Genomic DNA, 18706 nt, shown 5'->3' with positions numbered 1-18706 from the left:
TAGATCAACTTAAAAGTATGTTGTGATCATCTGAATTGCCCCTGAGTGAGGTGGGTTGTGTAGGATTTGAGATCTGGGTCTGAATATCTCTTTGATGAAGAGGGATAGGCATCTTTGGTTAGGATATTGGAAGAAGGTAGAGAGGGATCCTCCTGAATCTCTATAGAGGCAGTGATAGTGTCCTATGATCTTCTAGTATGGGGGCACCTAAAAATGAAGTATTGCTTTGTCTTTGGCTCTTGAAGGTGACATACTTCACAGATCCTATCAGATTTTGGTATATGGTGGTTAGTCTTTGCTCTAAGACGATGAGAACCAACCTAAAGCTGGCCCAAAGGGATCCTGAGTGAGTGCATTCAATGTTTGTGCATGTATGGGGGTAGATGATGATTCCATCTTGTAACTTCAAGAAATGCTCAAGGTAGAAAGACATCTTTAGGCCCAGTCCTGTCGAGGGTGAAATTCCAAGTGACTTGAATGTATAGTTTGTAGATATCCTCTTTGATGGATTGATTTAGTACTTGTTTAGGCTACACGAGATGGTTTGGTGTAGAGAGGGAGAATCTGAAGGGGGAGACGCTCTAGGGAACTATCTGGAAGGGTGCACCCTGCTCAGGGACCATCTGGAACTAATCCCTTTGACGCTCTGGGTGTTGGTGAACTGATGTGCCATTCAACACCTCTACAATGGTCTCGAGGATATTGGTTGGCTTCCCAGGGGGGGCGGGTTGAGGGAAGACTCGAGGTCACTATTCTACTATCCGAAATACTTTAGAACTCAGCTAGACACTAATTGCTTCGGTCAACCAGATCAACCTGAAAGTATGATGTGATTGTTGAATTGCGCCTGAGTGAGGTGGGTTATGTAGGACCTGAGTTCTGTGTTTGAGTATGTTCCTGATGAAGAGGTCTAGGCATCTTTGGTTAGGATATTCGAAGAAGGTAGAGAGGGATCCTCTTGAATCTCTATAGAGGCAGTCGTAGCGTCCTGTGATCTCGTAGTATATGGGGCACCTAAAAATGAGGTGTTGCTTTGTCTCTGGCTCTTGAAGGTGACACCCCTGGCTGATCGCATTAGATCTTGGTATATGGTGGTCAGTCTCTGCTCAAAGTTGATGAGAACCAACCTGAATCTGGCCCAAAGGGATCCTGAGTGCCTGCAGCCAATGTTTGCGCATGTATGGGAGTGGACGATGATGCCATCTTGTAACTCTTGGAAATGCTCAAGATAGAAAGACATCTTCGGGCCCGGCCCATCAGGGGGAAGTCCAAGTGATCTGAATGTACAATCTATAGATATCGTCTTTGATGGACTGATTTAATATTTGTTTGAGTGGCATGAGATGCCTCTGTGCAGCAAGGGAGTATCTGAAGGGGGGAAGATGCTCTGGGGAGATGGTCAGTGTCTAGATTCTGGAGAAGTCAAGAAACTTCTGAGAACCAATTGTAGTGTACAACCTGAGTTATGTATTTAAAATAAATATTATTTATATATAATGCTTAACTATGGTACTTAGAATATTAATATAATTATTAAAGAGTGCATCACATAAAGACATAGCCTTAAATGGAAGGTCAGCTTGAGGCCTATAATAGCAAGGTCACTCATCATTGTATATCATATCATTGATCATATCCTATTCATTATTTTATGTATATTATTTGTCATTAGTAGATTTCTGTCTTTTGTCCTTCTTATGTTGGATATGTCTAATAGCAAATGAACTTTGTTCATTTGCATGAAATGCAAGTATGGATCTAATGGTTGGACAGTTGGTGTGACACCATCATGATATTTCTTGTTTTCCTTTTTGAACTTTTAAAAAGATGCTTGGGTGGTGCACTTGGCTGGTGAAGACTCCATCAATTGTTTTGTTATTTAAGTCCATTTTTTGGGCTGTTTCTCTAGTTCATTAATTGTGTTAGTAATAACAACCAGTGTGTCATCAACTGTGACGGCATGTGTGTCTGTTTTATGTTTGCCTTTTCCCTTCCATTTCAAATAATATTATTACAGCATTAACATTAAGAACATGTTTGGTGATTGGTATTAGTTAAGTTTTTGTGCTTTCTTTTAATATTTTATTTTCATTTCATCTGTCAGCTTGACATGTACAGATGTGGAGATCTTTTAAACAACATTGACCCGCCACATCCATCGACATCTCGTTTTCAGTGGGTGTTGAAACAAATATCAAGTTTGATGGGAATATCAACACCTCCTATTCTGGATATGGTTGAAGGGAAACTTATTGTGGTATCACTGGTGCAGGTATCTCTCTGGACCTTTTTTCCTGAAATTTCTTGGCTTATTTGTGTTTTCAATCAAAATTGTTAACTTTTAGATTCTATCCTGCTTTTCTTACTGACATGTGAAATCCCACATTTATTAGTGATTACATTGCTTTTGTATTGTGCAGATCTTGTTATTATGATGATTGTCTGTAGAAGCTAAGATCTTAATATGAAACTATTAAAGTTTTGTAATGCAGAAATGTCTTCACAATTCATTCATAGGATGGAACTCTAGTTTCTTGTTTAACCAAGAAAATTATGGGTAACGCTACAACCAATCTAGCATGGCCACATTTGAATAACTCTTGATCTTATTCTACTGTAAACAAAATCTCAGCATGGAGGACACTGGATCTAGCTCTGTAGGGTTTGGCATGAATAACTATGGCATACTATCTAATTAAGTGACTGGAAACCTGTATTCCTATCTAGATTAATTAGCATATAATACAATTCTCTTGGGTTTTACACGTCTTTGGGGATTGGATGTAATTCACAATTGTAATTGAAGTCATAATATTCAAGGAAGATGCTAGTTCTATATAACAATTCTTATCGAAATGATAATCTGTCTCCTTGGGAGATAGTTTAAATAATCAAGACCATAGACATTTAATTTAGGAAATGACCACCATTTTCTAAGATGCTGGTTAACATTGGTGGGATAGCAAATATTCCTTACATTCTTATGGACATAGAAAAGCTGTATATTGCACAAAATTTTGAAGACAGGTGGGACATAGCTTTCAGGTTGTCACACAATTTGGGTTTGAGTTTGGGTTCATCAACAATTAGGTTCAATTTGAATTTGTTTTTTTTGATAAGGTTCAGATGAGGTTTGCCATTCAGTTTGGCTATATACATTTTTCAATATTTATACGTGTGTGTATTTGTGTATCTTCTTTAAAGTAAAATATAGCATAAAAATAATAAATAGACTTACTGAATGGTTGGAGGAAGCGCCAATTGTCAATTTGTTATCACTGACCATTCTGGTCCTTGATTCCCCTTGTGTTTTGACTCTTGAGCCATGTGCTTTCTTACCAACACAAATTGACTTTCATGGCTTGTCTAGACCTAATTTCATGATCTTGCTTGAGCATTCTTTCATTACCTCTGATCATCAGATCACCTTAAATCTAGTTTGCTGCTTTCTTGCTTGCCAAACTAATGTGTATGGCTTAGACCAAGAGGTACGATGGAACAAAAGGAAATATTGATTTCCCCATGGATGCTTTGGGTACAATTGGGTTAGAGAGGGTCAAATGACCTTTTTCCCTGGTAACGATGCCAAAAAATGTTACGCCCCAAATTGTATGTTAGAATGATGAAAGCTCTAACCCACACCATACAATCCAAGTGAAACCTAGGAAAGTCACCATTGTCACCTTAACAACCTACCTTTGCACTTTTGGCTAGCTCTCCTCCAGCCCAAGGGGGCCTTCCCTATATAATCACTAAGGCTAAGCAATAAGAAACAAGGTGATATCACAAATAACCCCAACAATTGAGTTGATTTTGTGAGAGAGGAAAGAATGGTGATGAAGGGATATGAAGATTAGTGCCAATATTCAATAGGGCTATGGAGTCAAGAGGTGAGGTTAAGAAGAGCACCCTCCTTTTGTTAGTTACTTGTTAGAATGGATTAATATAAGGGACTAGTATCTAAAGGATGAACCCCTTAGCTAATCAAGTGTTGACACCTAATCCTTTGGGATTGGGAAAATATTTTGTAAATATGTAAATACAAAATGAGAATACAAAGAGATCTTGGAATGTGAATCCCAAGAGTCTGTCCTCTATGTGTATATATTAATGTTATTCATAATGGAGAAATCAATTCATGGTGTTACCAAAATACCTGACCTGACATGGTATTAGAGAACAAGTCTCAATTTCACATTTCTCTGCGCTGTAACCATTGTTTACTGCCATTTTTTCAGCTGTCACCTAGAGCTGACCCTGCAAACAAAAAGAAACTGTTGAGAGAGAGAGAGAGAGAAAGAGAGAGAGAGAGAGCACACATTTTCGCTCTGTGCTTTGTGACTGTTGCACATCTCTGCGTCCCATTACAAACTATGTGTGTTCCTTTGCTTGAGCCGTTTTGAAGACTCTCTTATACCACAGTTTATGCGGGCGTTTTGGCATATCAGAGACATTGAAATTTGATATTTTTGCATTTAGTAATATGCTAGTTCGCGTGTTTGATTATATGTTGGTTCATGCTGGTTATGAACTCTCATATAGTAAGGCGTTCATTGTGGAAGCTCCAACGTTGTTTGTACGTTGTATTGGTTTCCCAAAGCTCCAACGTTGATTCATTTATATGCATTGATTCATTTATGTGTTGAATCACAATGGTTATGCGTTGAAGGCCAGACTTCATTTATGCATTAAAGGTCGGTCTATTGAAATTTAACCCATAATTTTATGCTCTGTACATTGTATTGGTGTCTGTGTTGACTACTCTCCAGCAATGTTTATATGATAGAACTTCCAATGTTTCTTTGAAGTTTATAAAATCCCGATTTTGTAATGTCCCCAATTAAATTAATTTGGCTAAGATGAATTTTTATTTTTGCAATTGGGCATTGGGAAATATTTTGGCATGTAAACTTTAGAAAAGTGGGTGGAGGGAGACCCCACTTAATTTTTGGAGAGATGGAGACCACCCACATTAAAGAAAAAGGAAAGATTAAATTGGTAGTGGGATGTGGGGCCAACCAAAAAGGGGAATTCAAACCCCTTAGGAAAATCGAATAGCTAAGGGAAGGAGGTTGAAATATTGGATGGAGGGACCCACATGAGGACGCAGGAAGAAATTATAAATAGAAGAAGCATAGAAGCTATTGGGGTCTTTTGTTCATTCATCTATTTCCTTTGTTGCTGAAGTTGTTTAGCTGGGTCATGAGTGCTACTTAGCATAGAGTTCTCCAAGGGGAGAACTCACCCTTCTTTCGGTGGACTTCGAGTGCCACCCTAGGGAGGTCAAATCGTACCACTTTGAAGAGGAGCTGGAGGGATTCAGAGCCAAACATTCAGGCACTCACTTAGCTAGTGCGTATTCCAAGAGGACGCAGGAGAGGATACGCTTGGGTCATTTCGGTGGTCTTCCGGGTAGCAATTATGTCGGGAGAAATAAGGAGAACGTTGGGGCAGTATAACTCAACATTTTGGGAGTGATTGGAGGGATTTTTTTGGGAGTTTGCAGGCAGGCCGTATTTTCCAGCTGTTGGAGGAGGACGTGGTATTTGGGGCCGAATTTCGGGGGTCAGAACCAGACCAAACCCTTTCTGGGTTTTTGTGGGTTTGTTGAGAGGAGTCCGAGGTTAAATTTGCAGATTTTTCCGGGCAGTATTCAGGCCAAAAATCCTCCTTTTGTCCAACAATGCGTTTTATTATTCAACTGGTAATTGCACCATTTTGTGGGTTTTGCGGGTGGTTGGTTTGGGGCAGATTCCTTTCTGGGTTTGGTTGAGTATTTTTGGGAGAAGCTACAACTGCATTTTCAGGCGATTCCGGGCACCACAAAGGGTCATTCTCAGCATTTTCAGTGCAACAACAGTTGTCAATTTTTGGGTCTGCGTAGAAGGATATTGGGCCGAAGTTTCCTAACTCTTGGGGATAATCTCGTCCACCTGGGTTGCTCCAGCTTGCTTATGCAAGCCTAGGTTCACTTGTTCCTTGCTACATGTACTCCTTACAACTCATAATTTAATAAATGGCTCAACTTATTTGCCGAGTTTCTTGGTGTTTTTGATGGTGCATGCTTAATTGTGATTTTATTTTCTATAGCCTAGTTCATGTGTCTGTTATTAGCTATAAATTTCAATTTGGAACATTACAGTGGTATCAGAGCATGATCTTGGCCCAGCTGTGGGAAACCAGTAAGGTCATGGAAGATTTGGGTATGAGTTCACAGTGACTAGTGAAACCAGAGACAAACCCATGGCTCAAGGGAAATCCAGTATGCAGAAATTTTGGGGTGGAATTTTTTGGGACAATGAGAGGTTTACCGAGTTGAGGAGGTTGACAGACGAGACCCATCTTCATCCATTCATTAGAGACAGTAGAGGTACACAGACTGTGGGGGTGCAACCAGCTACATCATGTGGGGTAAGTCGACAGTCTCAGGACACCAGATCTCCTCAAAAGGAGCAGACAGTCCAGGGACAGTTAGAGGGTGAGACTAGGAGGCGATTTTGCTGGTGGAGATCTGACTTTAGATATTCGGAGCTTGAGGAGGAGGAGGTTGAGCATGATGCTGAGGGCCCATAGGATGGTGAGGAGCACATCGATATACCCGGTGGGGCGCAGAAGTCACCATTGTTAGAGACCTCTTTGATAGCCCTAGTTGACACCTTGGTGGAGAGGAGAGAGCCTACATCCATAGAGCCATTTGTTGAGGAGGTGCCACCCATGGATGAGATGCCAACTGTTGCTGAGGTATTTGGAGTTGTGACCAATTTTACAGGTGATAGATGCCCAAGATAGTTCCATCAGTTTCAGACCGACCTTGTAGCATTAAAAAGGAAGGCCGCATTAGTGCGAGAGGCTATTTTGTAGCATAGCGAGGAGCTGGAGGGCATGAGAGCGGTTTTGTTGAAGGAAATATAACTCGGTTCGGTCTTCATAAATGTATTTTTGATATTTGTACTTATTGAAGAAAAGAAATATTATTTTTATAATATATGTCAATGAGTTTCTTGCTCATTGAAATAGGTCAAGCACTAGTTAAAGTGCTATAGGTGAGTCAAATAGTCAAAAGTAAAGGTTGAAGACCTTAAGGGCATGTTACACCATGTATGAATATGTATCAAGGTCATAAGAAGACCTCCAAGCAAAGTCATAAGCCTTCTCCAAGCAATGGCACCATCAAAAGAAGCAACTCGAATTATGTCAAGCAAGTCGGCCTCTAGTCGGCCTAAAAGAAGGAGACAGAGACCTATATAAGGAGCCATTTGACCTCCTCAAAGAAAAACAAAATCATCTTTGAAATCAGTGAGAAAGAGGATGAGTAAAGGGTACGGAAAGATAAGGGAAGAGGTCTCCAAGTATAGCGAAGAAGAAGGAAGAAACACCAAAGATTTAAGGTTTGTTCTAGGGCTAAAAGACAGTCACACGTGCGAAGAAGGAGAGGGTCTCTCTGTTGTCATAGAAGCCCTCTATCACAGTCACACAAACTGCATTGTTTGGGTTAAGATTATAGGCCTAAAGAGCCTCCCACTCAAGCGAGGAAGCAAGAAAGGATAGCGAAGTAAATAGGGTTGATTTGAAGCTTATAATAGTGACATGTGTGAGAAAAGGAGGGAAATCTGCGGTCATTACAATAGCACTATCACAGTCACATATCTCATTGTTTGGGCTATCAAAGTAGGCCTACAAGGCCTCCTACTAAAGCGTAGAAGAAAGACACTCAAGCAAAGAAGAGAAGGGCATACAACACCTAGTGAACCTCCCACACCATGTTACTTGGGAGCGGGAGCGGGAGCGAAAACGGGAGCGGGAGCGACCATTTTCAGAAGCTCCCGGTTTGGGAGCGAATCCCGGAGCGATTTTTTAAAAATATATATATTTTTTATATTTTTTAATTTTTGATACATATATGTCAACAAAAACATGTAGAATGATGAATTAGATATAAAAAACATAAAAAAGCATAGATTGAACCATATGACAACAATCATCTAGAAGTTATAATCTTCATCAACCACGTCCGCAAGTTAGTAACATAGTAACATACAACATATTGAGTCTCATGATTCATCAATCTTAAAGTTTCAAGCTTTCAAAATTCAATATATAACATTTATCATCATTGATCACCAAAGTTGTACGTGTAAGCTAAGTGTAACCATTACAACAAATAATATCTAACATGAAATGAAATGTTATAAAATGAAATGAAATGAAACAACTTTCAACTTTCATGAAGCATCATATTCATAATTCATTACTAATGAGTTATAATTGCCAACTTCAAACTTAAATTGTCATATATTGTTTAAAAAAATATCATAATAAATATGAAAGAGTCAATAGTTATAAAAGCTACTAGAAACTAGAAAAGAGAAGTAAATCTATTATCTATTTCTTATGCTTGGGCCTCTTGCCACCACGAGAAATGTCTAATTTTTTAGTCTTGTTGCAAAATCAGGATCTTTGTCATTAATATCACCCTCCAAGCATTAATATCCAGAGGTATCTTTGTCATTACCTTTGTATCTGTATAGGGATCTTTGTCATTAATATCACCCTCTAAGCATTAACATAAGATAGAAAAAGCATAGCATGTCAAGTCAAGATTTTGTTTGAGTGATGTGTACATTTTTAGAAGGGTCATGATAGAGGAGTTCGACAACCAATGTCACTAACATCAAGGTACATAGAGGGATTGGTACTCTTGATTAAATACGAGTTCCATACCCTAATACATGACAAAATTCAATGGAAACATTGCAATCCCCCAATCCTGAAATCCTGAAAAACTGATAAGTCTGCTGGATTTTGAATGAAATCTAAAATTCTACTTTCTCCATATGAAATCCAATGAGGACGAAACCACTCTCAAACATCCTGAGTCATTTCATGGTAATGTTAAAAATTTAAGTAAAAGGATGAAAATGAAAATTAAAGAAAATGTCACTTTTACTTTAAGAATTTAACATTACTATGAATAGCATATCAATACTAGGGCCTAGACTTGATCATTAAGCTGCTCCACTCAAAAACTATTTGTTTCTTTCAAAAAAAATTGCATTTCGAGCATTACTACAAAAAAAAAAAATGCAAAAAAGGCAAAACGCTCCCGAAAACGCTCCCGAAAGGCAGGGAGCGAATTTTTTTTTAGGGAGCGCGCTCCTGACCCGCTCCCGAGTCGCTCCCGCCTAGAGCGCGGATTGGGAGTGGGGAGCGGGGGGGGGGGGCGCTCCCCCGCAACTATGCTCCCACACGTGCGAGAAACTAGGGCATACACTCATATCTCAAGAAGGATCTCGGTTGGTCAAAGAAGAAGTCTACTTGAGCAAGGGATAGAAGAGGAACACCTCATTTAGAAGGCTCACTCAAGGAAGGTCTATCTCTAGACAAGAAACAAAGAAGGAAGACTAAGTGCTGAGGAGCAAAGTGTCGGAAGGAGGAAGCCTATGTGTCGGAGAACAAAGTGAAGAAAAGAGGAAAGGACTTGACTTGTGCTTGGAGGATCTTCTTATCAGGTCTAGGGTTTGGCATTGATCAAGAAAGAAGCTTCAATAATAGAAAAACTTATTGAAGGGTTTTCCTCTCAAGAGAAGAGAGGTTTTGGCCCTGGCAGAGAGCCAACATCTTGTGTTCTTGTTCTTATGTTTTGGTAGCAGTTTGATGAAGTACACACACATGCATTAATAATAATAAGAAGAAGATTAAGCTAACAAGAAAAAGTAAAAAGACTCCACAAATTGTTATCAAGTAACGAAGAATCACACTACACATATTTGCCCTAGATTCTTCAACATGGTATCAGAGCTAAGGTGACACATCAAGGAAAGGGCAACTCAAGAACACTTATCAAGGAAGGACATCTACAAGGTTGAAGCATCAAGCCTAGAAGTCTCAATCACTTCAAGGACAAGAAGGTCTACAATCCATCATTCATCAAGGAAGTCTACATAGCAAGAAGAAGAGCCTTACATAAAGGCACCTACAAAGAAGATCAGATTGAAGTAGGACTTACATCAAGCTACAAGTCATTAAACAAATTTCATCATGAAGCAAGTCCACTTGGAGAAGGCAACTTGAGGAACATCAAGATCCAAGGAAGGCAAGCCATCAAGTCTTCAAGGAGGAAGCAAATCCATTACATCTCAAAATCTATCAAGTAATTATATGTCCCCTTCTGAATATACATCAATGTCTTTTTGCAAGGAAAGCAACAAATTGGTAGGTGCCAATAACTTTCTTGCATGGAAGAAGAGGACTAATCTACTTCTCAAGAAGAATGAACTTCTAGAACATATCAAAGGGAATATCACTATCCTTGCGAAGGAACAAACTCAAGCCTTAGCTAAGTACAATAAGGATGAAACAAGAGTACAAAGGATTCTAATAGAATCAATCAAAGAGTCTCTCATTCCTTATGTCTCCAAATTTGAAACATCAAAAGAAATTTATGATAAGCTAGTAGAGCTATTCTCGGTATCCACAACCGAAGAAGTAATATCTCTAAGGAATGAACTGTACAAGATGAAGATAACAAAGGAAGGAATATCTCCCTACTTCATGAAAATCTCTGAAATGAGAGATCAACTTCAAGAGCTTGGGTAAGTCATGTTTGACAGAGAGATGACAACTGTAGTACTCAATGCTCTACTTGAGGATTGGGGCAGGTTCACATCAAGCATATATGCCAACAAGGAAGCAACAACACTTAGTGAAATGTGGTCTCTATGTAGCACAGAGGAAACCAGACTTAAAGCAAAGGAAGATGTGGGATCAAAGGAGCAAGCATTTGCTACCATGGCCAAAAGAAAGGGTAAATTTGGCAAATTTGGTCCACGAAGAGCAAACAACAAAGACATGTCAAAAATCCAATGTTTTGGATGCCAAGAATATGGACACTACAACAACAAGAGGAAAAGGGAAGAAGCTCATGTGACTCAAGAAATGAAAGAAGAAAACAAGAAGCAAAAGAAGGAAGATCCTCCGGATCTCTACTATGACTAAGTAAAACTATTTACTTCAAGTCTTCTTTCAAGTTTTTGAGTAATATAGGAGCCTATAGGAATAGAATAAAATTGCATGGCTAGAAACATCCTCTAGAATCTAGAAGCATGATGTACATAGAGTTCAAAATACTCATGTAGAAGAAGCATTTATAAATAAGAACAAAATGCATGGTTAGAATCATCTTCTAGAATATAGGAGCTTGGTAGATATAGCTCAAGATATTCATGTAGAAGGAGCATACCTAGTATAGGACCTCATCCACAATGAAATAAAATTGATCATGATTAAGAAATCTTAGAAGACCTCCATCATCAAAAGAAAAGAAACATTTGCAAGAATGCATTTTTCTAGGGCCTGTTACAACATAGGGTTTATGACAACAAATGACGTTAATACTTTTCAAGGGTCTTTAAGATCCAATGATGGAATCTTCAAAAGAAGGTTCATGAACCAAAGAAGATATGTCTCATTGGGAATCTCATTCATGGGTTCAAGAAAAAGATGATATGCATGCAAGCTAAGATGAAGCAAGAAGGGCCACACCAAGGACAACCAAATGAAGCTAAGATGATCAAAGGAGAATCAATATGAGGTATGTATGCATCAAAGTTTAGACATGTTACCTTTTGTGTATTATTGAGTCATGGGAATAGTTTTATAGCATGATCAAGTATGAAAGAATCTCTTTCACCAAGGACATGCTCGAAGGCATGTACTACAATGCAATGAAGGTCAACAAAATAATATGCTCACATAAGGAGTATAAGATTGCTGACTACGAAGCAAGAAGAAATGTTGACTGGTCCAGTAAGCAAGCAATAAAGAAACGCTTTCACAAGAATCATAAGATGGTTGACCTATCTATCTAAGAAGAAGCAAATGAAGAAAGAGATCAAGCATGTGAAGAACACCATGATCACCAATAATCACTATCTGACAAGATACTTTGAAGATATCTCCTGAAAGAAGGCAGGACAACTCTGACAAAGGAAGGAAGGACCCTTGACACCTATGAAGGCCTTGGAGATATGAAATATGCAGACAACTGATTCTACTCTACAAAGATGTTGTGATGAAGAAGCCATCCAACAAAAGAAAAAGCAATGCTGAAGCAACATTAGGATGAAGTCATGATGGGCTACTAGGTTGAAGCATGTAAACAAGCAAATACAATGAAGCATCCATGAGAAGAGTATTCCGAAGCATGGACAGATGACAAAGGAGTACCCAGATGACAAGAAAAACTTGATGTACGGTAAGAAAGACACTTTCCACGAAGGAAGCAATGACATGAAAAACCAGGAATGAAAGTGATCGATGGATGGTGCCCTACTTAGAAGAAGTTCGAACAAAGACTTAATGACATCAAAGAAAGGAAGGAAATCAAGCAGCTGAAGGACCCATGAAGAAGAAGTTGCGATAAATAAAGAGTCCCTAGTTAAGAGGGAGCTCTGACAAGTCCCTGATCAAGAGGGAGTTTTGGATCACCCCTAATTACAAAGGAGTGACAATTGTGTTTTTCCATTTCATGGGTCATGCACTAGACCAAGACTAATAGCCATAAGTCTAGATGGAGGCCATGAATGGAAATGTAGACACAAGATAGACACAACATTCTTGTCTTCACTTGGGAAGAAATAATGGGAGGATTGGGTAATCATTTGGCATCCGATACTCTTTGAGGATGTGTAGGGAATCCAAGACGAGTAGGCAAGAGGACCGATATATTTTTAGGGTTGGGAACCTAAGACAAGAATAGTCCTAGAAGGTCATACTCAGAGAACACCCGGGTGGGTATGTACCTTGAGAGACAATGATGAAGGTGTCTATAAATCATTGATTTTGCCAGCATTGTAGCTCATGATCTCATGAAGAGATGGAGCTGTTAGTCAAGGCCTTGCACTATGACAATGCTGATGGATATGATGCTATAACAAATGGATTCCAAATCCAGTTTCTTTGATGTGAATTCGTCAAGATTGATAATATCCAAACACCTTGTAATGTTGTATGAATACCTCCCTAGTTAAGAGGGAGTGTTGAAGGAAATGTAACTAGGTTCGGTCTTCATAAATGTATTTTTGATATTTGTACTTATTCAAGAAAAGAAATATTATTTTTATAATATATGTCAATGAGTTTCTTGCTCATTGAAATAGGTCAAGCACTAGTTAAAGTGCTATAGGTGAGTCAAATAGTCAAAAGTAAAGGTTGAAGACCTTAAGGGTATGTTACACCATGTATGAATATGTATCAAGGCCATAAGAAGATCTCCAAGCAAAGTCATAAGCCTCCTCCAAGCAATGGCACCATCAAAAGAAGCAATCAGAATTATGTCAAGCGAGTCGGCCTCAAGTCTTCATGTCGGCCTCTAGTTGGCCTAAAAGAAGGAGACATACTCCTATATAAGGAGCCATTCGACCTCCTCAAAGAAAAACAAGATCATCTTTGAAATGAGCGAGAAAGAGGATGAGTAAAGGGTATGAAAAGGCAAGGGAAGAGGTCTCCAAGTATAGCGAAGAAGAAGAAGGAAGAAACACCGAAGCTTTAAGGTTTGTTCTAGGGCTAAAAGACAATCACACGCGCGAAGGAGGGGGTCTCTTTGCTGTTATAGAAGCCCTCTGTGATAGTCACATAAACTACATTGTTTGGGTTAAGATCATAGGCCTAAAGAGCCTCCCACTCAAGCAAGGAAGCAAGAAAGGATAACAGAGTAAATAGGGCTGATCTGAAGCTTATAACAGTCACGTGTGAGAAAAGGAGGGCAATCTGTGGTCATTACAACAACACTATCACAGTCACATATCTCTCATTGTTCAAAGTAGGCCTACAAGACCTCCTACTAAAGCGTAAAAGAAAGACACTCAAGCAAAGAAGAGAAGGGCATACAACACCTAGTGAAACTCCCACACGTGCGAGAAACTAGGGCATCCACTCATATCTCAAGAAGGATCTTGGTTGGTCAAAGAAGAAGTCTACTTGAGCAAGGGATAGAAGAGGAACACCTCATCTAGAAGGCTCACTCAAGGAAGGTCTATCTCTTGACAAGAAATAGAGAAGGAAGACTAAGTGCTGAGGAGCAAAGCGCCGGAAGGAGGAATCCTATGTGCCGAAGAACAAAGTGCAAGAAAGAGGAAAGGACTTGACTTTTGCTTGGATGATCTTCTTATTAGGTCTAGGGTTTGGCATTGATCAAGAAAGAAGCTTTAATAAGAGAAAAACTTACCGAAGGGTTTTCTTCTAAAGAGGAGAGGTTTTGGCCCTGGCAGAGAGCCAATATCTTGTGTCCTTGTTCTTATGTTTTGGTAGCAGTTTGATGAAGTACACACATATGCATTAATAATAATAAGAAGAAGATTAAGCTAACAAGAAAAAGTAAATACTCCACAAATTGTTGTCAAGTAATGGAGAATCACACTACAGATATTTGCCCTAGATCCTTCAACAGGTTTGTGTCGAGTCCACGGCCAAATTGACTCACATTGGGGAGCATTCGGATTCCCTATTGGTGCAGCTAGAATGCACATTGGACCGTGAAAGGAGCCCTCTTTGGGCATACATAGACGGGGCTAGCAACACTGTTAGGCTACTTTTGCCCATTGGACAAAGAGAGACAAAGCTACCTAGTTAGATTTCATGTGTTGACTGGGATAACGAGATGAGACGACCTGAGTTGCACAGGGTGCAACACCCACATGCTGGGATTGTTCTTTGTGTAGGAGTTCGTGCATTCAATCCTCTCTTGGGGTTGGATGGCGAGATATTTTGAGTTGGTACCCAGTGGAGTGGGCTATGGAGATGGTAGTGGACCTGGGTGTAGCTCAGCAAGAGTTTCTAGGCACTGGGGATGTCGGAAGCCCAGATTGGCATTGGGATCCAGGAGGGACCACCTATCATTTCTCAGGTATACCGGTTGACTACGACCTGGATGGTATAGTTGACCTAGTAGTTGAGCATGCACATTCACTAGGGGAGGTTGGGTCAGCACCAGTGGCAACCAGTTTTTGGGCAGACTCCTTGGGTTGTCTTGGTATGACAATTGTACATGATGTCTCAGGATGATCAACATACTCTGGCAGGAGTTTGTCGGAGGAGGTGGTATTGGCAGGCCACTAGACAGTGCCTTGTATGGAGACGGGGATTATGCGCATTTGTGTGGGGCACATAGGACACAGAGGAGCAGAGCAGTGGTGGCATCGCTACTGACACCTAAGGAGATTCACTTCTTAGGTCTGTTAGGGAGGATTTGGAGAGAGATCCATTCACCGGGGGGTATGATGATGCGACGATGGAGGTGATAATACCGGTTAGGTGTGGGTCGACACGTAGGGACACAACTTTAGGCCATCATATCTAGGGATGTGTGGGAGCATCTAGCGTTGAGCAGTGGTCTACGGGTGGCCATGGAGATGCATGGTGGTGTGCCGTAGTGTGTTGGATTGTGTTGTGGAGTGGGAGTGCCTCACATCGCATTGAGTACATGCGGGGAGTGACCGATGCTGTGACACAGTCGAGACACAAGATGGTACAGGATGGTATATACATAGTTGGGGGTATCTAGTGGTGTACATGGACAAGTTCCGACATATAGTGGCATGTCGAGGAGTGTGGTGTTGCTTGGTGGTATGCAATGACGCATGGTGCGACGCAACGGGCTCTTGGAGCGTTGCCTCCAAGGACGCCTATGGATAGGGGCATTAGGTGTACCATTGGATGCAATGCACATATGATCGATGAGGACATTGCTGAGCATTTGAAGACACCATGTTTAATGGAGACAGGCTTCGAGGGGGTTATCAGGAGATCTGGGGTGGGGAGAGGGTTGTCCACAGGATTACTCTTGAGTATTCCAGTAGATTCTTGATCATACCCTTTGGGACACACCCACCCATCATCCTCCAGTGTTGCTTATAGTCGCAAAGTGTTTGGTTGTTGCCCTGTGACACTATCCATTCGGGTAGCAGGGCATGGGAGGCTCACCCTAGGCAGTTGGATGAGACACCGCGTGTCATGAGTCAGGAGGAGACTATCCGATTGAGAGACTAGGTAGATGGACGAGTTGACAGATACAGGCTTAGGGATGGCATGGTTGATTGTCGAGGTAGCATATGTTCCACCCCTAGACTCACACTTTGGGAGGCGACCGAGAGGGAGTTGCATGTTTCTTTTTCAGCTAGACAACTCGAGGCATTAGGCGAGCATGAGGTGCGAGGGATCGTAGTCCTTGTTGGCAGGATGGTGCCTAGGCTTCCGTCAGTACCCGAGCACATCATCAAGAGCTGGGATAGCAGATGTTGCTGTGTGATTTGGTAGGCGCAGAGTAGTAGGTTATTCGCAGCACAGGTTCCTAATTCTTGGTGCCTACCTATTGGATACGTACAGGAGTCAGAGTTGGGGCACAATAGGCATATCACAACAATAGGCAGAGAGGATTGGTGGTTGTGGACCTCAATATGGTTATGGGATCCAGGGATGCAGTGGATTGGTGGGATACTCCACTCCTGGTTGAGCATAGTCAGGATAACAGGCGAACTGATTCATTCACAAGCAGACACATGGGGGACCACCGAAGTCCTCACCATAGGGCGAGGTAGGTTGTTGCTCAGGATTGTGGCCATCCATGGAGTGATAGGAACTGGCACTGTTGAGTCGCATTGGCAGGTTGGGCCCAGCCTTGATCATCGCATAGATTATGGCCGAGAGTTATGGGAGAGGAGGCTCTGATACGAGCATGCTAGGCAGTCAGTGATGACCAAGGTGTCGCGGGGTAAACATGACAGTTTCTTGCTATGATGGGCATGGGACCTTAACATCACAGTACTTTGCAGTTTAGCTATCTGTAGGGGTGAGCTGGTTTCTACAGGGGAAGGTCATCTAGATCTTCCATTTGGTTTTAGTGACTCATTGATGGTGTGGGGAATTTCACCAGTGTGGCAGGGTGATCGACAGGAGGAGATCAGGGGAAACTCAGGGATATGAGGGGTCAATCCCACCAGGATTGGATTACATCTTCAGGAGTCCACCCCTGAAGTGCACGAGAGGGACTATTCGATAGAGCAGTTTCATGAGGAGATGATCAACATCGTATATTACCATGATGCTCTACTTAGTGGCGACATGAAGAGGGCGTCGAGAGCCTATGATGAGCTGGACAACGAATGGAGAGGGGAATGCTTCACATTGGCCATGATGGCTTGAGATCTTGGTAGGACAGGGCAGAGATAAGAGATGACTCAGTGGTAAATTTGGAACCCCGGTATCGTGTGCAGAGACTGTTGGGGTCAGCTAATCGAGAAGGTGCTTGTTCAGGCATTGCTTGAGGACAAGCAATTTTTGGTGGGGAGGACTATAATGTCCGTAATTAAATTAATTTGGCCAAAGATGAATTTCTATTTTTGCAATTGTGTGTTGGGAAATATTTTGGCATGTAAACTTTAGAAAAAGTGGGTGGAGGGAGTCCCCACTTAATTTTTAGAGAGATGGAGGCCACCCACATTAAAGAAAATGGAAAGATTAAATTGGTAGTGGGATGTGGGGCCACCTAAAAATGGGAATTGAAACGCCTTAAGAAAATTGAATAGCTAAGGGAAGGAGGTCGAAATATTGGATGGAGGGACCCACATGAGGAGGCAAGAAGAAATTATAAATATAAGAAGCATAGAAGTTATTGGGGTCTTTTGTTCATTCATCTATTACCTTTGTTGCTCAAGCTGTTTAGCTGGGTCATGAGTGTTGCTTAGCACAGGGGAGAACTCACCCTTCTTTTGGTGGACTTCAAGTGCCACGCTAGCGAGGTCAAATCGTACCACTTTGGAGAGGAGCTGGAGGGATTCAGAGCCAAACATTCAGCCACTCACTCAGCTAGTGCGTATTCCAAGAGGACGCAGGAGAGGATACGCTTGGGTCATTTCGGTGGTCTTCCGGGTAGCAATTATGCCGGGAGAAATAAGGAGAACGTTGGGGTAGTATAACTCAACATTTTGGGAGTGATTGGAGGGATTTTTTTGGGAGTTTGCAGGCAGGCCGTATTTCCCAGCTGTTGGAGGAGGACGTGGTATTTGGGGCCAAATTTCGGGGGTCAGAACCAGACCAAACCCTTTTTGGGTTTTTGTGGGTTTGTTGAGAGGAGTCTGAGGTTAAATTTGCAGATTTTTCCGGGCAATGTTAAGGCCATAAATCCTCTTTTTGTCTAGCAATGTGTTTTATTATTCTGTTAGTAATTGCATCATTTTGTGGGTTTTGCGGGTGAGTAGTTTGGGGTAGATTCCTTTCTAGGTTTGGTTGAGTATTTTTGGCAGAAGCTACAGTTGCATTTTTAGGCGATTCCGGGCAACACAGAGGGTCATTCTCAACATTTTCAGTGTAGCAGCAGTTGCCAATTTCTGGGTCTACGCAGAAGGATATTGGGCCGAAGTTTCGTAACTCTTGGGGGCTATCTCTTCCACCTAGGTTGCTCCAACTTGCTTATGCAAGGCCAGGTTCACTTGTTCCTTGCTACATGTACTCCTTACAACTCATAATTTAATAAAATGGCTCAGCTTATTTGCCCAGTTTCTTGGTGTTTTTGATGGTGCATGATTAATTGTGATTTTATTTGCTATAGCCTAATTCATGTGTCTGTTATTAGCTGTAAATTTCAATTTGGAACATTACAGATTTTTTTGGCTGATTTTTTAATTTTAAAAAAATCACCAAAAAATTGAAATTT

At 41.1% G+C, this 18706-nt stretch overlaps 1 protein-coding gene across 2 annotated transcripts in view; it reads left to right on the top strand.

The window, feature by feature from the left end:
• Positions 1 to 18706, top strand: part of LOC149247548 (SNF7 family protein) — a 207602-nt gene that overhangs the window by 98564 nt on the left and 90332 nt on the right. For both annotated transcript variants that reach the window (XM_089458248.1, XM_089458247.1), the window contains one exon: positions 2105 to 2272. In XM_089458248.1, the coding sequence (XP_089314374.1) occupies positions 2105 to 2272 (168 nt within the window). The remainder of the gene's footprint in view (positions 1 to 2104; positions 2273 to 18706) is intronic.

This window comes from Pinus tabuliformis, chromosome 7 (genome assembly GCF_031772625.1).
Source record: "Pinus tabuliformis cultivar Carrire ecotype Pingquan chromosome 7, CPIR1, whole genome shotgun sequence".
NCBI lineage: Eukaryota > Viridiplantae > Streptophyta > Pinopsida > Pinales > Pinaceae > Pinus > Pinus tabuliformis.
This window is presented reverse-complemented; position numbering and strand designations above follow the sequence as displayed.